This window comes from Buceros rhinoceros, unplaced genomic scaffold, assembly GCF_000710305.1.
Source record: "Buceros rhinoceros silvestris isolate BGI_N320 unplaced genomic scaffold, ASM71030v1 scaffold10053, whole genome shotgun sequence".
NCBI classification, from domain to species: Eukaryota; Metazoa; Chordata; class Aves; order Bucerotiformes; family Bucerotidae; genus Buceros; species Buceros rhinoceros.
In genome coordinates this window covers 63,560-79,841 of record NW_010404215.1, presented here as the reverse complement: position 1 = coordinate 79,841, position 16,282 = coordinate 63,560, and the positions used below count along the sequence as shown (strand labels likewise).

At 36.5% G+C, this 16,282-nt stretch overlaps 1 protein-coding gene across 1 annotated transcript in view; it reads right to left on the bottom strand.

Moving 5' to 3' along the window:
- Positions 1-1,388: 1,388 nt before the first annotated feature.
- The window catches only part of LOC104490946 (liprin-alpha-2), a gene marked incomplete at both ends in the record, with an annotated part of 48,216 nt that continues 33,322 nt past the window's right edge, over positions 1,389-16,282 (bottom strand). The window contains 7 exons of the mRNA XM_010133298.1: positions 1,389-1,482; positions 6,754-6,908; positions 7,467-7,597; positions 8,486-8,515; positions 11,007-11,244; positions 14,691-14,911; positions 15,402-15,537. Of these exons, the coding sequence (XP_010131600.1) occupies positions 1,389-1,482; positions 6,754-6,908; positions 7,467-7,597; positions 8,486-8,515; positions 11,007-11,244; positions 14,691-14,911; positions 15,402-15,537 (1,005 nt within the window). The remainder of the gene's footprint in view (positions 1,483-6,753; positions 6,909-7,466; positions 7,598-8,485; positions 8,516-11,006; positions 11,245-14,690; positions 14,912-15,401; positions 15,538-16,282) is intronic.

Below are 16,282 nucleotides of genomic sequence, written 5' to 3'. Positions count from 1 at the left end.
AACATATGAGAAAATGAACAAAGTGAACACATTAATCCCTTCAAAGTGATTTCAATACTGTGGTACCTTCAGTCCTCAGAGCTGGAAGATAAATAGGGACTGCAAAAAATAGGCTGCTGAAAATTCAATTATATTCTTTATGAATGGTAATGACAGTCTCAAAGATGCATTCTAGATTTAGTAAAAAAGCATAGAAATATACTCTTTACATCCATATATTTCTAAATGACTAATGAGTGGAAAAAAATTTTTTGTTAGAAATACAGGGACAAGACTCATCAACTCAATATCCCTGTGAATGTTACTGTGCGTTTGTTAGTCGAATTTAAAATATTTGTTCTCTCTCAGCTAGCACGATGACTGCTTCTCTATCTTTAATTGCTAAATTGAGGCTGGTTTAACTAGAACACTTAGATTCGTACATTACACAGATATGTACATTCAAAGTTATATTTCATCAGAAGCTTGTTATGAAAGTAGTGATTAAAAATATTCTACATATAAATTTACAGAGAAGCTAATGCATTTTCCCAAGGTTCTTTGGATTAGAATTGCAAATTCTATTGAAACTTAGCAAATGAACATTAAAAGACTGAAAGACACCCGAAAACCCTCCAAATTTTAAAAACGTGCCTTTCAGAATCCAGATAATAGCACTAAAATTAATGATTATGGATGAAAAAAAAACTGTTTGGTTACAGAATGAATTTGTAAAGTCATTTTTAAGTGCCATCTCTTTTTCTGACACCCTCTAATTACATGGGAACTGTAATGCTGCGAAGAGGTTTCTTTTGTGTTGGTAGCTTTATTTTAATAGTTCTCCTTAGCTTCTGGCAGCTGCTATGAGTCAGTGCTCTGGATTTACAAGGAGGTGCACCAAAGACCACATTAAATTATTACACAATTTATGAGGACAAAAAGCTAGGTTGCCATTTGCTGACAGGTGAAAAGAAAGTGAAACTGCTAGGGTTTATGGGAAGCCTTTGACTTCTATAGACAGAAATAATCATTTGTTCAATAGATAATGCAAAAACATCTTTTTTTCCCTTCTTAAAAGTCTGTGTAGTGAGTGAGTAAATGCCTGCATATTTTTTGGGAAATTGCACGGGAGACAAGCAGCATGGAAATAATGGCAATGTGAAACAGAAAATGTCTCTTTCTCATAAACATATTTTTTCACAAATGAAACACTATTGCATAATTGACAGACTAAGTATTTTTCCTATTCCCTTTTATATGTAGCTTTAAAACCTTTTACGCTGGAAAAAAACACACTAAGTAGTAAACTGCCATAGTAGATGGTCTTGTTTCTCATTAAATGTCTGTGTAAAACCAACATAAAAACTGACATTTGAATCCAGTGAAAGTCACATGAAAGAGGTACTCACTTTTTCTTTAGTCTTCGGTCCTTTTCTGCTTGGGTTCCAAGTTTGCCTAATCCCAGAGATTCTTGAGCTGCCGCCTCTGTTTCCATGTAACCTCCTGGAAAAGAAACCAGAACAAACCAAACCCTACCATATTTTCCCATAGCTCTTTCCCAGTCGTTCCCCTCCTCAACCCTTCAATCCCCCTCCTACCCACCACCATTATCTATATTTGTTTCCTCAAGCCATGACATCTGGTGTATGTGGAGAACATCTACCACCTACAGAGGTAAATTCTGGCAAGTGTTTACTGTACGGAAAGGAGTAGAAATAGAGGGAGAAATTGTTTCCTTCTCCTTTTGTTCTGCAGAAATGTATGAGAAGAGCACTCTGACCTCTTTTGTCTGTTTTTCTTTGCCTCCCAAGCCTCAGCTTCAAGGCCCTAAGTAAGCAATGTCCTCGCCATTTTTTAATCTTACGTGGGAAATGTACAAATGAAAATGCCTTCTCAAGAACCGTCCCATTATTTTTGGCATAATGCAGTATCACCTAATGTCGTAATACCGAAGTCTTCATAGAAAGTCTTAGAGTTTGTGATGTCATTATCCCTGCAAACTCCCAAGCCAGAGATGGCAAAAAGAATCTGTCAGTGGAGAAAAAAACCTCCTAGGTCATCCTGGACCTAATTCCCGTTAAAGTCACGTGAACATTAATAACTTGCATAGAGTGGCAAGGGTAGTTTTTTTTTTTTTTTACAAAAACAAAATCATATTATAAACTAAGGACCTGAGTGATATTGTATGATCCATGCTGATGATACAATATGTCCACTAACGTGACTTCCTAGTGCAGAAGTGGAAGGATGCTCTGGCATTTTTATTGCTGGACCTGCTCTTGGAGCTGTCAGTGCAGCCTCCTGGCTCTAGCTCCACACCGTCCTCTCATTTGCAGATGTATGTGAGCAGACAGAGGGCCTGCAGCATTTTTGAAGGCTGCTTTCCTCCCATGTTGCTATTCAGAAAGTGTGTAAAGGAAGACAACAGTACAGTAAATGTTGGTTTCTTGATTTTGTTTGGCAATGACAACTTATTTCTCAGCTAATGGATACTAAACAACTGTAGAGTGGACACTGGCATAATTAAGAAGCACAGTATAAATGAAAAGATTTCTATTCTGATTCATTGATTTTAACCATAAAATAATGCATAAATGTTATATCGTGAAACAGCATCACAGCCTTTTATATGTCATATTTACATGCATCTCAATCAAGTGACAACAAAATCTACTACTGTATCATGTTTATGACGTTAACTTAGAAGAACCTAATTTGAAGCTGTCCTTTTAAAGCAAGTGTAGTTTTATCACTCCTGCTTGTCTAGACAGAATGTTTCTTTATTAAGGAAGACAGTACTTCTGCAGGTCTCATGATGAGAATGATGCCTCCAATCACAAACGGAGGAAACATGAATGTATATTTTGCTTTACTTTGTCTGCCTCTCAAGGTTTTACAGAATATCTCGAGAAGTTTCTTGCTGACTCTGGAGTAAGCTTTTAGCTTAGCAAACTGCTGTATCAATGTATCACCTTTCTGAGAGAGCAGCTCGCGCTATGTTGTGCAGAGATGGTATGAGTGCAGTGCAATGAGGGTTTATCCCAGACTGGAAAGTATCATGGAGTAGTAGGCTTTACCATATGACAAACACATCTGGCCCTTTGAATAGCCAGGGTACATTGTATTGGACGTGGTGATTGTGCCTGGCAGTATCTTAGGCATGCAGATGGCCACGATAAATGTTGTCTAACAAGGTGACCTTTGTGTGCACCATACAGATCAGCTGGCTTGGGCAGGGCTAAGAATCCCTGCAATGTATTGTTTGTTTTAGGGACTAGAATATTAAAAATGTAACATAGGAAGAATATGTAAGTGTCTACTGTGGTATTCCCTAAGTGAGAGAAGACTGGGTAAGTTTAAAATTAAACAGATAACGAGAGAAACAAAAGGCACTCATGCTCCCTGTAACATTCCTTTTTCCTTCTACAATAATTAAAATAAATCTTAAAGAACCTAGAAATCTTGATTCTAAGAAAGATCTCCTAAGATACGAATTTACCTTTGAACAATAATGCAAATGATTATCAGAGACAATAGAAGTAGCAAGTATAAACTAATGAAACTCTGGCAAGTTTAGCAGTTTGGAAGGTAATATCTTCAGAGTTTAGCAGGGAACGCAGAGTAAGGAAATCTTTTGGGTGATGTGGGATTTCTTCAAGAAAATGGACATATTTTGGGCAATCCAGAATCTTATTTTGAGTTAGCAAAGCTATAATTCTAAAGTTCGCTTAAAGTCTGCTTTTAAAAGTCTGCTTTAGTAGCTAACAGAACCTTGGCTCTCAGGTAGCAAAAATGCAGTTTTACAAAGTTGTTTGTTTGAAATTACTTATTGGAGCTCTGCAGCTCAGTTATCAAAACTTTAATTAGCAAGGATCCTTGTTTAAAAAACTGCTGAGAAGTGAGAACTCTGAGCCAAGGTCGAATGTCTTATTAACTTCTTGCAGGTGTGTAGAACAAGTTTTCTAAGTGAGGTAATTAAAGGGAGGGCTTTTCGTTAACCTAATACATAATTAATGACAAGTAATGAATCATACTGCCTAAAAATGATGTAACCGATTACTAATGAATTAACTTTTTTAACCAGTGACAAATCATAATGTTTAGATATGATGTAATGGTGTTTACTAATGAATTAGCTATGGTATAAAAATAAGAGCTATCTGGGAATAATTGGACACCAGTTGCTATCACATTGATACGTGTGGCTGTATTGTGTCTAAGCCTCCTGCGTCATTTTGTTTTTTAACAGGGTGATAGTCTGGCTCTGTTGAAGTCAGTGATAAAACTTTGGAGGTTCCAATACTGCTGCTTTAAGTATACTACTTAATACAAATTATTATTATTATAGAATTAGTTACAGAAGTGCTATCTTTACTTACAGTGTACAATATCACTGGAAACCCTACTATCCTTTGCATTGACATGAACTTTCAAAGTGCTCCTTTAAGCATAATTGTGTCCATGTGGCAAATAGGCATATAGGAAAACACGTTAATATTTCTGGGACTGAAAATTACATTGATTTCCTCTTTAGTATTTGATGTTGTAATGAAGAAAAGGTATTTTCCATATTCAAACATATAAGCACATATCTATATCAAATTACAATTTAAGCAGGGAAATAAATTAGAATTTTCTATTGATTTTGCATTATAAATATAGTTTATGAAAACCACACAAAAATACTGCATTATAGTAATGACAGAACTTACTATCTAGATTGCTGTGATATGGTATCTTCCTATAAATAGATCTATTTTTTATATAGCTGCACGGATAGCGTCCCTGTCATGGAATTGATTCAAGTACTACCATGATTGCTCTTTAAAATTTTGTTTTGTCTTTCAAGTACGGCTGTTCAATGGAAACTGCCATTCAATATTTGTTTTTCATTTGGTATCTTAAAAATTAAGGTGAGAAAAATTCATCTGCTCAATATAATTTCAATTTCTAAAAATATTTTGCTCCTACTTTTTAGTCAGTTAACAGTCATATTGTTAATTTTATACATGCTTGTAAACCTAGTTTGCTTAATTAAAAATCTTACTAAAATCTTTCCTGTTGAAATAAAGGATGGAAGCCACGAAAATTTCATTTAATTGTGAATCGTCACTAACATCTTTTTTGCAATTTCATGAGCTAGTGCTGGAAATTACACACAGGCTTTATCCAATTATACATATGTCATTAATCATGATGAGTATTATTAGCAAACGAATCTATTGCCAGATTACATTGCTCCTGAGACAATCTTTAAAGTTGTTATTTTATTTTTGTTCCACGTTGCAAGGAAATGAAAGGAAGACCAACACTTTTATTACATCTTTGTCCTCTATGTTCCTGAGTTACTGTGAATTCATAGATTATTATGCATAATTCATCAGTATCAATAAAATTGGTTTTATGGAATGTAAATGTAAATTAATAACGCAATCTAAAGTTATAAAATTCTCCATCAGTGCAGATGGTGACATGCAGGTGTACTTGAGACACTCATTTAATAGATTCTGAAATATATTAAACGATGAAAAAGATTGAATAAATCAGTTTTATTCTTCTCACAGTGAGAAAAAAAAGGGAATTTAAATTGCAGTTAGAAATTAGGGTTTTTTTTTCAAGAGCATAAGATTCATACAGGCAGAGAGGAGAGTTTGGAGTATAAATGGAGAATGCTCAGTTATTTGATTTTGCTCTGACACTTTGACCTTAATATTACCTTATTTTATTCTGTACAATTTTAATGACGGATTAGTTAATTGTGATAAAGATGATTTTAATATGAATTCAGTTTTTAAATTTTGGGTTTATATATTGCTTAAGCTTTTGCAGTTACTATAAATCCTTGAAATTCTTCTACAAGTCTCCTAATGGTCACCATGGCAGTAAAAATTTAGTGTCTCACAAATTCATACTATGTGACACCATGACTAGAAAGACCTAGTATTTCTATTTTACTGACACATTTATTCCAATGTGATGCTTGTGTTGGCATGTATATATATGCTAATCTTAATCCAGCAACGAAGACAGCAGCTAAGGATCTATTTGCCTGTCTGGGCATGCAGACAATGAACCTTTGCTGAAGACTGTCACTTCACCTTCCATTGTTTACGCTACCTAGGGCTGTTAAATAAAGTTATGCTATGACTGATGACTTTGTTCATTTGTTTTGCATGTGGTATAGACCTATCCTATGGAATATCACAGAGGAAATTATTTACCAGGAATGAATTAGACTAAAGTCTTGGCAAGGGAAAGGGGCAGAAGAAGTAGGAAGAAAACAAAGCATTGCCATGAGCAGCATAACTAATTGAAAGAACATGGTGAGGACACTCAGTGTGACATGCACTAGCAGACATCTATTGACATGGTGAAACCTGAAAAGCAGCCACACTTACTTGCAAGGATCTTCCACGTGACATAGCTACGCTCCTTATAGGGGTTTATTGCTCACTACTTTCTTACTTCCTCTTTATTTTGGTTATTTGAGAATATACTGTTAGCACTTTACCCTAATTCAAAAGACTATTGAAGCAGTAGGTTCAGTGAAGAGGATAAAGCTAGTAATTTGTGCCAGAAGTCTCCTTTCATTTGTATTATAGTCATAGCAAACTCTTGAGAAATATGATTGCTGATAGCAATGAAGTTTAGTGGGAAAGTTCTGCTAGACAGAAAGAGAAAAATAAGCAAATTGGAAACTGAAAAGATGCAAGATTACAGATGAAAAAATGACTGTGAAATGGTGACCTTGGCTTGTTACCACTAATTCCTTACTGAGCTGTCCAAGTCGAGCCTTCTCTTTTTTACCGAACAAACGTCCTATTGAAGACTTGATTCCTTTCTTCTTGGGAGCTTTGTGCAGGGAGTCCTGGCTGCTACTGACACTGCCAAGACCAATGCTTTCTGGCTCCAATGAAGCAGGTAAACTACTACAGAATGATTACAAAGAAATGAAATAGATAGCATGTCAACATTTGCAGGTAATTTTTTACTTTCTTTTAAGCAGTTCTGCAAACAAATTAATTACTTGTACTTTAGAAACGATCTTCCAACAAGTGAAACAATCACATCATCATCTTTAAATGATTTAGCAACACAGCAAGCAATACAAGATCACATTTCCTCCATCAGGATGACTAGATGTTATTTAAAAAATAGTCTGAAAATAAATATTTTCATTTGCTAAGAACAATTGATGAAAAATACAGGAATCAACCTGCTGTTTGTCTTCCTAGGTTTTGCAGTATTGCTGCTTTCGGTAGTGATCAAAACTGTACCTCAAAACAAAAATATCGAGCATGTGTTTTAGCACTGACAAACGTTCTCAGTGTCATGAAAGAAACAGAGGACATGGCAGGGGGAACAATTGCCGAGAAGCAGCAAGAAGAAATCAGGGCATTTTGGAACGGTTAACAAACAACAGGATTTGAAAAAGAATAATACATGGTAAAACTGTGAAGTACCAATTCCCATTACAGACTTCTCACCTTCTGGCATCATTGTGGTACGAAGAAGGAAGGGTATGAGTCATTCTGATAGCTCTGGGTGTCGGAGGAGGAGAAGTTTCACATTTGATTGTGGCTTTATCTTCACGCCCATCTTCTTCAACTACTGCAATCTGAGGGAGAGAGATTCTATTGAGAGCAGATTAGCTTTTCAAGAAAGATTCAACTTTGAGGTTGTCAAGTGAACTGAAGCAGGTATGGTTTCAAGTACAGTTATTTGAGCAAATTGTAAGGATTCTTATTGTTGAAAGAGGCTATTGGGAAAGAGCAATTGCCTAAACATGGCATTTTAAAGAATGTATTTGAAAGAAAAGAGAAGAAATTGGGGAAGAAATTCATTCCTTTTATGCCAAAGGGTTGATCCAATAAAGGTCTAAATATGAAAATACCGTTAGACATCAGCGGGTCTCTTGCATTAAACAGGATTATTCCAGTAAACAAAATTTCTCAGAGATGTAAGGGAGGATGTAAATACAGACATAAATAGGACCACTCCCTCCATAGCTTGTTACCAGAATGATCAGAATGCTTGAAAATAAACACGAAAAAAAGGAATTTTGTCATAGCATATAATGATTTATCTTAAATACCCTTCTCCTCTCACGTAAAGATAAATTCCATATTCAGTGCCAGTTCTGTAAACAAATTTATATTGTTGCAGAAGTTTTCAAGCAATCAGACTCTGGTTCCTCCATCAAGAAGAATGACTGAAATACATTTGAAAGTAATTCTTCTGTGTCTACACTTTTTCTTTTTTACAACTGTATTCCTTTATGTTTGTGCTGTAGAGGCTACTACTCCAAGGTATCACTGCTGGGCCTTGATTCTATTGCTTAGCTGTGACTCCTGCAAGTCTTTCCGGGTAGGATTGCAATTATTATGTTCAGAAATAGGAAAAAAGGAATGGAGGGAATGCAGTGCCTGAAAAGCACCCAGTTATCTAAGCAGAGGATTATGATAAATGTGGTCTCTCAAAGTTAAAAAACCCTCCAGCTTCATACCTTTCTCCGATGTTTCCTCAGGTCACTTGGCTTAGATTGGTAACAAAAGCAGCAAAGAAAAAAAAGAATGATTAATAAACCTTATTTGAGCATAACAAAATGCCACACTTTCATTCTTCTCACACTCAGAAGTGGGAAGCTGAGATTAACTTAATACTGTCCATATTATATAATAATTATACACTTTATGTCATAATATAAAATAATCCATGAGAAATATGCCACTTTGGGAAGGCAGTTATTTTTTTTAAATTACAATGTCCTTCATTTTCATAAGTTTAGCAAAGAATATGACATTGCAAGCTTATGGCAGCACTTTTTATTTTTGCAGTTTTCATATAAATCCTTCCACTACTCCCAACACAGTGATAACTTAATTTTTGTGTTTGTTTTATCTAACCTTACAAATATATTGGTGTCTCACCTAGTATAAACACAAAATATTATCAACAAATACCATGTCTGAAAAAGGGGTCCTTCTCTCCATATTAAAGTGACTGGTATTTTTAGCCATTGAATACAAATTCTTCTGTACTTCAGAAATACTTGGCGGTAGAAGGCTGCTAGAATATGTTTTTTCAACTTTCTCTTCATTTTTGTTTTTGGTAGATGTCTCATTCATTCAAGGAAAGCTGAAGATACTCTGCAGAATTTATGCAGGGTCCTGGGCTGCGGAAACTCATGCAGTACTACTTCTCCAGCCAAAGCTCACAGGTTTATTTGGCAATCTGGGCTCTAGAGACCAGACCTCTACAGAACTCTTCCCAACTCAAAGTTTCCACTTAGAGGATGTCTGATAGCCAGTTGTGTCTGTCTCCAGCCAGTAAGGAGGAGATATTTGACAATGAACTACTGAAACAGTGTTGGGCAGAAATGTCCTGAAATGGTTGATGAGGGTGAGCAAAGTTGTGGGCTGTGCTGCTGGGCATGCAGTGGGGTGCTACTTCTGTAGCTTACGATATGTCAAGAGTTCAGCTGCAGCTCATACAAACGTATCCATCTGAGCTCTAGCACAGCTAGGGCTGGATGTCTGTGAGGCCATGGCAACCTGAAGTGCAGAGGCTGTGCTGTCATTTTCTATTTGAATCAGATGAACCTACTGACCCAAAGCTACTATGTCCAAATCAAGGCAACTTGGCAATGCAGGTATCTGCTGGAAGGTCAGTTTAACCACTGCCATTTATCTGTAGCCAGACTGCTTAGTTTAAATGACTGGTGAAATAGAGCCAAACTGCATATTTGGGAAGGTGCTGCTTGGTGAAGTGGGTGGCACCGCAGCAGCCTCACGCCCACCTCCTCCACAACAGTCTGTGACACCAACTTTTAATTTCTGCTGTTCAGCAGAGGGAACTGGGGGCAGCAAAGAATCAGTGCCACAGTCTACCACAACTGCCACCCTGACATCCTCTCTGCTGTCTTTAGTTCCCAAGAAGACAATGCAAATGCCATCCTAAACCGGGAGGGGTAGAGGCGGATACAAGTAGTTGTTAGTTCCCAGGTAAAGGGAGTACTTGGCTAGATGCTATTGCTTCCCAGGAATGGACCACAAGGGGACATTGGAGATATGATGATTAGCAGAGAAATAGCAAATAAAAAAAGGGGTTACACATAACCTATTCTCCCTGTATGTAAAGATCAGCAGAGTGGGCTCTTTTGGTTCTCTTCCAAGGGATCTTCTAGAACTAAAGGTTCACCCAGGCTCCAAACTGGTTTGTAGACACAGTGAACGCTCAACCCTGTGTCTGCACTCTTATCAGTATCAGAGTTATACATCTTGAGTATGTTGTCACACACTACCTTCACTTGATCAACTGTTGTGCTGTTTCTTTTTGTCTAGGACCAAAACTAAATTTTTTGCAAATCTCTTTGCAAATCAAACCAGATTTCAGAACATGTCCTCAAAGGTTCAGTAATATTAGAAATGCTTTTCATGATAATTTGACGGCTTTGTATCTACCTATGTGCTGCTTGAAATATTGAAATATATCAGGATATCAGGTAAATGAATTACTAAAAGCAAAGCACTTGCTTCAAGCACTTGATATACTGTCATGAAGAGTGCATACAAAATGCTGCAAGTATAAAAGAGAATATCAAATACATAAGTATATCCAAATGATCACATATATGAAGTAGTAGGAGGTTTTAATGTCTTCTAGACATTTCCTGAAGGTTTAAATTCAGCAATAGTCCCACTGACTACTGTGAACTGTTATCACTTCAGAGCTTTTAATTAGTAAGCATTTTTTACATATAAATTGATTACAGCAACTCCAGTGATCAGCTCTGTTTCTTATTAATTCCACTGCCTGTGTACTGAAGATGTCCCTGGTGAGGCATGCAATGCTCAAAAACACAGTAACAGAACCACAAACCACACAAACATCCATACTCCAGGGAATTTGATATCTGTATCTATGATGAAGAGGTGAATAAAGAATTAGAGAGATGAGCCATTCAAACAGTGAAAAGAGGAAGTACTTAATATCACACCTAAAATTGACATTGCAAAGTTTCTTACCAGTGTCATAACCCCCATTCTGTCCATCTCCCTGGCTGGACTGCGAGGGGTGAGCTTAGGAGTTGAGTGGCCGCTGGGAGGAGATGAGCTGGCAAGTGATGATGCCGTCACCGAGCCAGTAATGGAGGTACCTTGGTGGACTCTGGCTAGGTTTAAGCCTTCCAGACTCACACTGGCCACTCTGTTCTCTATCTCTTCGGCACGCAGTTCTGTTGACTCTTTCTCTTCTTGGATTAACCTTATTAAATGAAAGAAGAACATGGCTGGTGGTATTTGTCCCTGGATACCACAAAAGCAAAACTAAAAAATGAGATTTGAAAGTAAAAGAAAACAAAGATGAGTATCATAGATCAACTACAAAATAATGTTGAAAAAGGTATTTTTTTTAATCACCAGAATTATAAAATTATTTTGTTTAATTTCTCCATCCTCAAAAATTGTTTGAACAATCTGCCCAACAACAGGAATTGATGTATGACACTTCAGGAAGATTGGTTCCTATGCAAAGATGACAATATAGAGGATTGGGGTTAAAAATCTGATTTACCATAGGAAACTAATTCCGATCTTAAGTTGGTTTCATCTGTTTTTCTATTGCTAAAGCACAAACACAAATTTAAAGTCAAATGAAATTCGGCCTTTAAGAAGGGAATTGTTAAGATAATCCATATTGATAAAACAAGAGAACAAGCAAAACAAATTGTCCAATTTATCCCTACAAATTGATAAAAAAAGACAGTTGTTTATAAAGCATTGAGTTTTTAAGTGAATTTCATTAAAATATCTCTCTCATTAGGAACAACTAAAAGCTTCTTCTTAAATGTATATAGCCACAATAGGATGTTTCCACTGGCCTCTTTAGTTCTGGTTTTTTATAGTGATTGAAATGAAAAAAAAAAAAGGTATTAAAAATAAAACATTTTTCTCTAAGTTCTTTGCCCATAAACCCATGATGGAAGGAGTCTTTTTTTTGAAAAAGTAAGAGGGATCAGGGCTAAACAAGAGAATATGAAGTTTGGGAAGGCTGAAACTGTGAATCAGGCTTTTCTGAGTGAAAAGAAGCAAGTACAATAAATAAAACCATAATATGTTGAAAATTGAAACCTACAAATTCCTGTTCTGTGGTAAATCTTCCCTAACATCCATTTCAAAATTTCTATAAAACGTCTACAGTTCTTTCTGAAATGAGGCATGGCAGAAACTTCAAGGTAAATAATACTTTGAAAGGGCATTTTAACAGTATTTTTCATTTTAGTAATCTAAATTCTGAGTCATCTTTATAATAAAGAAAATAAGGCAAAATACATTTTTAATCTCTTCTGATATCTCCAGTCATTTGATAAACACCTACAGTGTTTGTCAAGAAAAATTAAAAAAAACCCCAAGAAAATGTGAAATGTGGTAAGCTTATAAGACTTTCCTTGTAGAAACATTTTCCCTGAAACATATAAAAACAGAATACAAAATTAATTATCTGTTTCTTTAATAATGATGGTGATGACAACGAAAGTCAGTATTAGCTTAGAAGTAGGGGAAACAAACTATTCAGTGGACATCTGGTAAAATTGGCTATATTCAATGAGCACCACTGCTTCCTTTTTGAGATAAAACTATACCTAACATCTAAGTCAAGGTTCTGTGTTAAGTAAAACAGTGATCTGAATCAGGGTGGCACAAATAATATTCCACTATGTCACCCGTAGGTATAATTCCCTGTTAAAACCTTTTACTGTACTACATAATTATTTTTAAAATTGTCAAAATGCTACTATTTCTAAAACCAAAGGTATTTGTTGTATCTGCAGCATCTTGAGTTGGTCACAGTGCTGTTTTCTTTGTAATAACAGAAAATATGGATAAGGTTCTCTCTTATACATACACTTTTAAGATTTACTCTTTCAAAATTTCACTTTGACTCTATCTTGACAGGTGTAATAAGAGGTTTGAGAAAATAGCAGTGTAATTCTATCTGAATGAAGATATTCTGGGAGTAGTGAAAACGCAAAGCTGTAGGTCTGTAACAAAAAGTCTCCACTTGAAAAGTTATTAAAATAAAGTATATTCCAAGTGACTTCTTTCAAGGTGACCTAGCTCAGAAAAGGACTGAGATCTGGCAAAAGGTAATCTAATTTTGATTGTGTTTCTAACCACAGTCTTTCTGTCTATATTTTTACCAGAAAGTCTCCAATACATTTAATAATGTCTCACTTATCTCCTGTAGGAACAGTCACTAATGAGAGTGGTATATTTTCATATACCATGTTTTTTTAAAGTTACCCTTCGTGAAAAACATGTAGGAATGCTTTAAGCCTTAAATATGTTTTCATTTGTAAAAATCACTTAATTAAAATATGTCATTGGATTCTCTATCATTCCATTAAATTTGCACAGAAGTTACTAAGATACATTCAATTTCATTCTATTTCATAAAATCACAGAATCATTTTGGTTGGAAGAGACCTTTAAGATCAAGTCCAACAATTCACCCAGCACTGCCAGGACATCCCTAAACCATGTCCTTCAGCACCTCATCTACACATCTTTTAAATACTTCCAGGGATGGGGACTCTACCACTTCCCTGGGCAGCCTGTTCCAATCTTTACAGCTCTTTCTGTAAAGTAAATTTTCCCAATATCCAGCCTAAACCTACCCTGGTCCAACGTGGGGCTGTTTCATCCTATCACTAGTTACTTGAGAAAAGAGCAATCCCCACCTCATTACAACCTCCTTTCAGGTAGCTGTAGAGAGTGATAAGGTCTCCCCTGAGCCTTCTTTTCTCCAGTTCCAACAGCCCCAGTTCCCTCAACCGCTCATCGTAAGACTTTTTCTCTAGAACCTTCACTAGCTCTTGTTGTCCTTCTCTAAACATGCTCCAGCACCTCAATGTCCTTTTTGTGGTGAGGTGTCCAAAAGTGGACACAGTATTTGAGGTGTGGCCTCACCAAGTGCCTGGTACAGGAATGAATCACTGTCTTGGTCCTGCTGGCCACACTGTTTCTGATACAAGCCAGGATGCTGTTGGCCATCTTGGGCACCGGGGCACACTGATGGCTCATATTCAGCTCGTTGTGAACCAACACCGCCAGATCCTTTCCCACTGTGCATCTTTCCAGCCAGCCTTCCCAAAGTCTGTAGCATTGCAGAGAGTTGCAGGGGGTTTCCAAGCATTGTAACGCAACTTGGGTCATTAAAAGTCACATTCCATGCCTCCGCAGCAAATCAAAAACATGTCTTAGAAAACATGGCTTATATTAGATGTAGGAAGACAGAAATAATTACCAGAAGAAAGCATGAAGAGCACTGAAATAAAATATTTCTGAAAGGAGGTCATTACTGAGTAAGTGGAGTCATGCAGAACAAAGAAAAAGACCTTGGAAAGAGGACTATGAATAGCTATCTGTCAAATCTGTCATGTGTTAGCCTTCTCTAACATATTTCTCTTCAACTGACCAGCAGTTCTTCACATGGAACATTTTTTGAAAGAAATATCTGTGGTTAGGAAATGAGGATGCCATTGTTATTGTCATACTATCAATACTCTCCTATGCAAAGTGGGCACACTATCAATCCTTTAAATGTACCATGCAGTTTCCTAATTGATATGAATGGCACCTGAACTTGTGCACTAAAGGCAGTTCGAAGTTGTGATCATAAATGCGTCACAGCTGGTTTAGGCTACGTACCTGATTTCTTTATTGATTGCATCTAGCTGCTCCTGAAGCATCATGGCCAGAGTCTGGGCATCGGAATGGCCACTCGGTGACAGGAGGTCCATTGAGCTGAAAAGCGTTTCTCTATCATCGTCATCAATGTCGGACATTTCAGTGTCGCTTTCAAATGGATGGCTGCTCAAAACGCCAATTTGCTGGGTCCTATTCCACTCGTGATCTCCAAGTGATTTTACCTGAGCAGAAATTAGGATGTATATGGCTTATTCCACGGAAAACGACTGCAAAGTTGAAATTCCATAAACTGGGAAAGGAAAGCAACTAACCTTTAAGGATATTTATTCAATGTTTAATTCTCTGTTAATGCTTGCGATACTACCATATTTGATGAAAAGATTTTTCATAGAATTTCTAATGCTGTGCAAAATTACACATGAGGAAAATTTACAGAAACAAATACCCAGAAAAGATTGATAGTCTAATATGTTTGAACTTTGTTGTCTGAAAGTCAATATTTTCTGCCTTCATTTGAGCACAACAGTACTTTTGTTTGACTATGCATACAGCAGGTATAGAAAAATGTTATTTGGGTTGGTTTTCTTGTTTTGTGGGTTGTTTGTTCTGTTTGGTTGGTTGTCGTTTTCTGTAAATATACAAACTGTAAGCTTAACAACCTGAGATACTTGCTCTTATCAGGCAACACATGAGAAGAAATTGGGGATTAACCTTTGGTTCATCTCTGCGTACTCCCATTCGGCCTCTTCTAGGTCGCCTTATCACTTTAGTTGACCGATAGTCAGACTGGCTATCAACCAGGGAGCCCACAGAGTACCTCAGCTCTGCTGATGTGTCAAGGTGAGGCCTATAAAAAGAACCACATAAGTAGACTGAGAGGGTAATAGTAATAAAAATAACAGTCCAATGACCTTCGGTCTAGGAACACAGATTTCTTTTTTTAAGCAAACAAATTATTATGTATCACAAAACAATAAATCACAAAAATTATAGTAAATATACATAAAATAAATATAATTTAGAAATGAAAATGTGAAATCATATTACAAGAAAATCAAGGAAGAAATAAAACTTTTGATTTTTCAAAATTAAGGACTTGCATAGTAAAACTCATTCTCCAAAACTTTACCATGAAATAAACAAACAGATTTCAGGATAATTAAGAGAACTGTATGCTGAATGTACTATCCTGTATGTTTTCCTTCTGTTACTCTCCTGAATAAATATGCCTGAGGTTACTGTAAGCACGTTACATGTTCATGAGTGAGGATATCTACAACACTTTCCTACTGTACGTCTGTGCTCTATATGATGAAAATATTAATGAACTGCCCTGCAATATTTAACACCAGTTATGATTGATTCAGCTTTGTTTGATGATACTTTTGAGAATTTTAATGGTTTTTCTTGTAGTCCTGGTAAATCTTGGGGCATTGTAGTGAAGCTTATACCTGATCACTTCAGCATATCTTTTCTTGGCTGCAGACAATGGTTCCTGGTCTTTCTGTCCTTGGTCAAACAGCAGCAGTCAAAGTTCCCTGTGCAGTGCACTAGAAGCATCCTGCCCAGGGGCTGTGTGGCCAAGTCGGAAG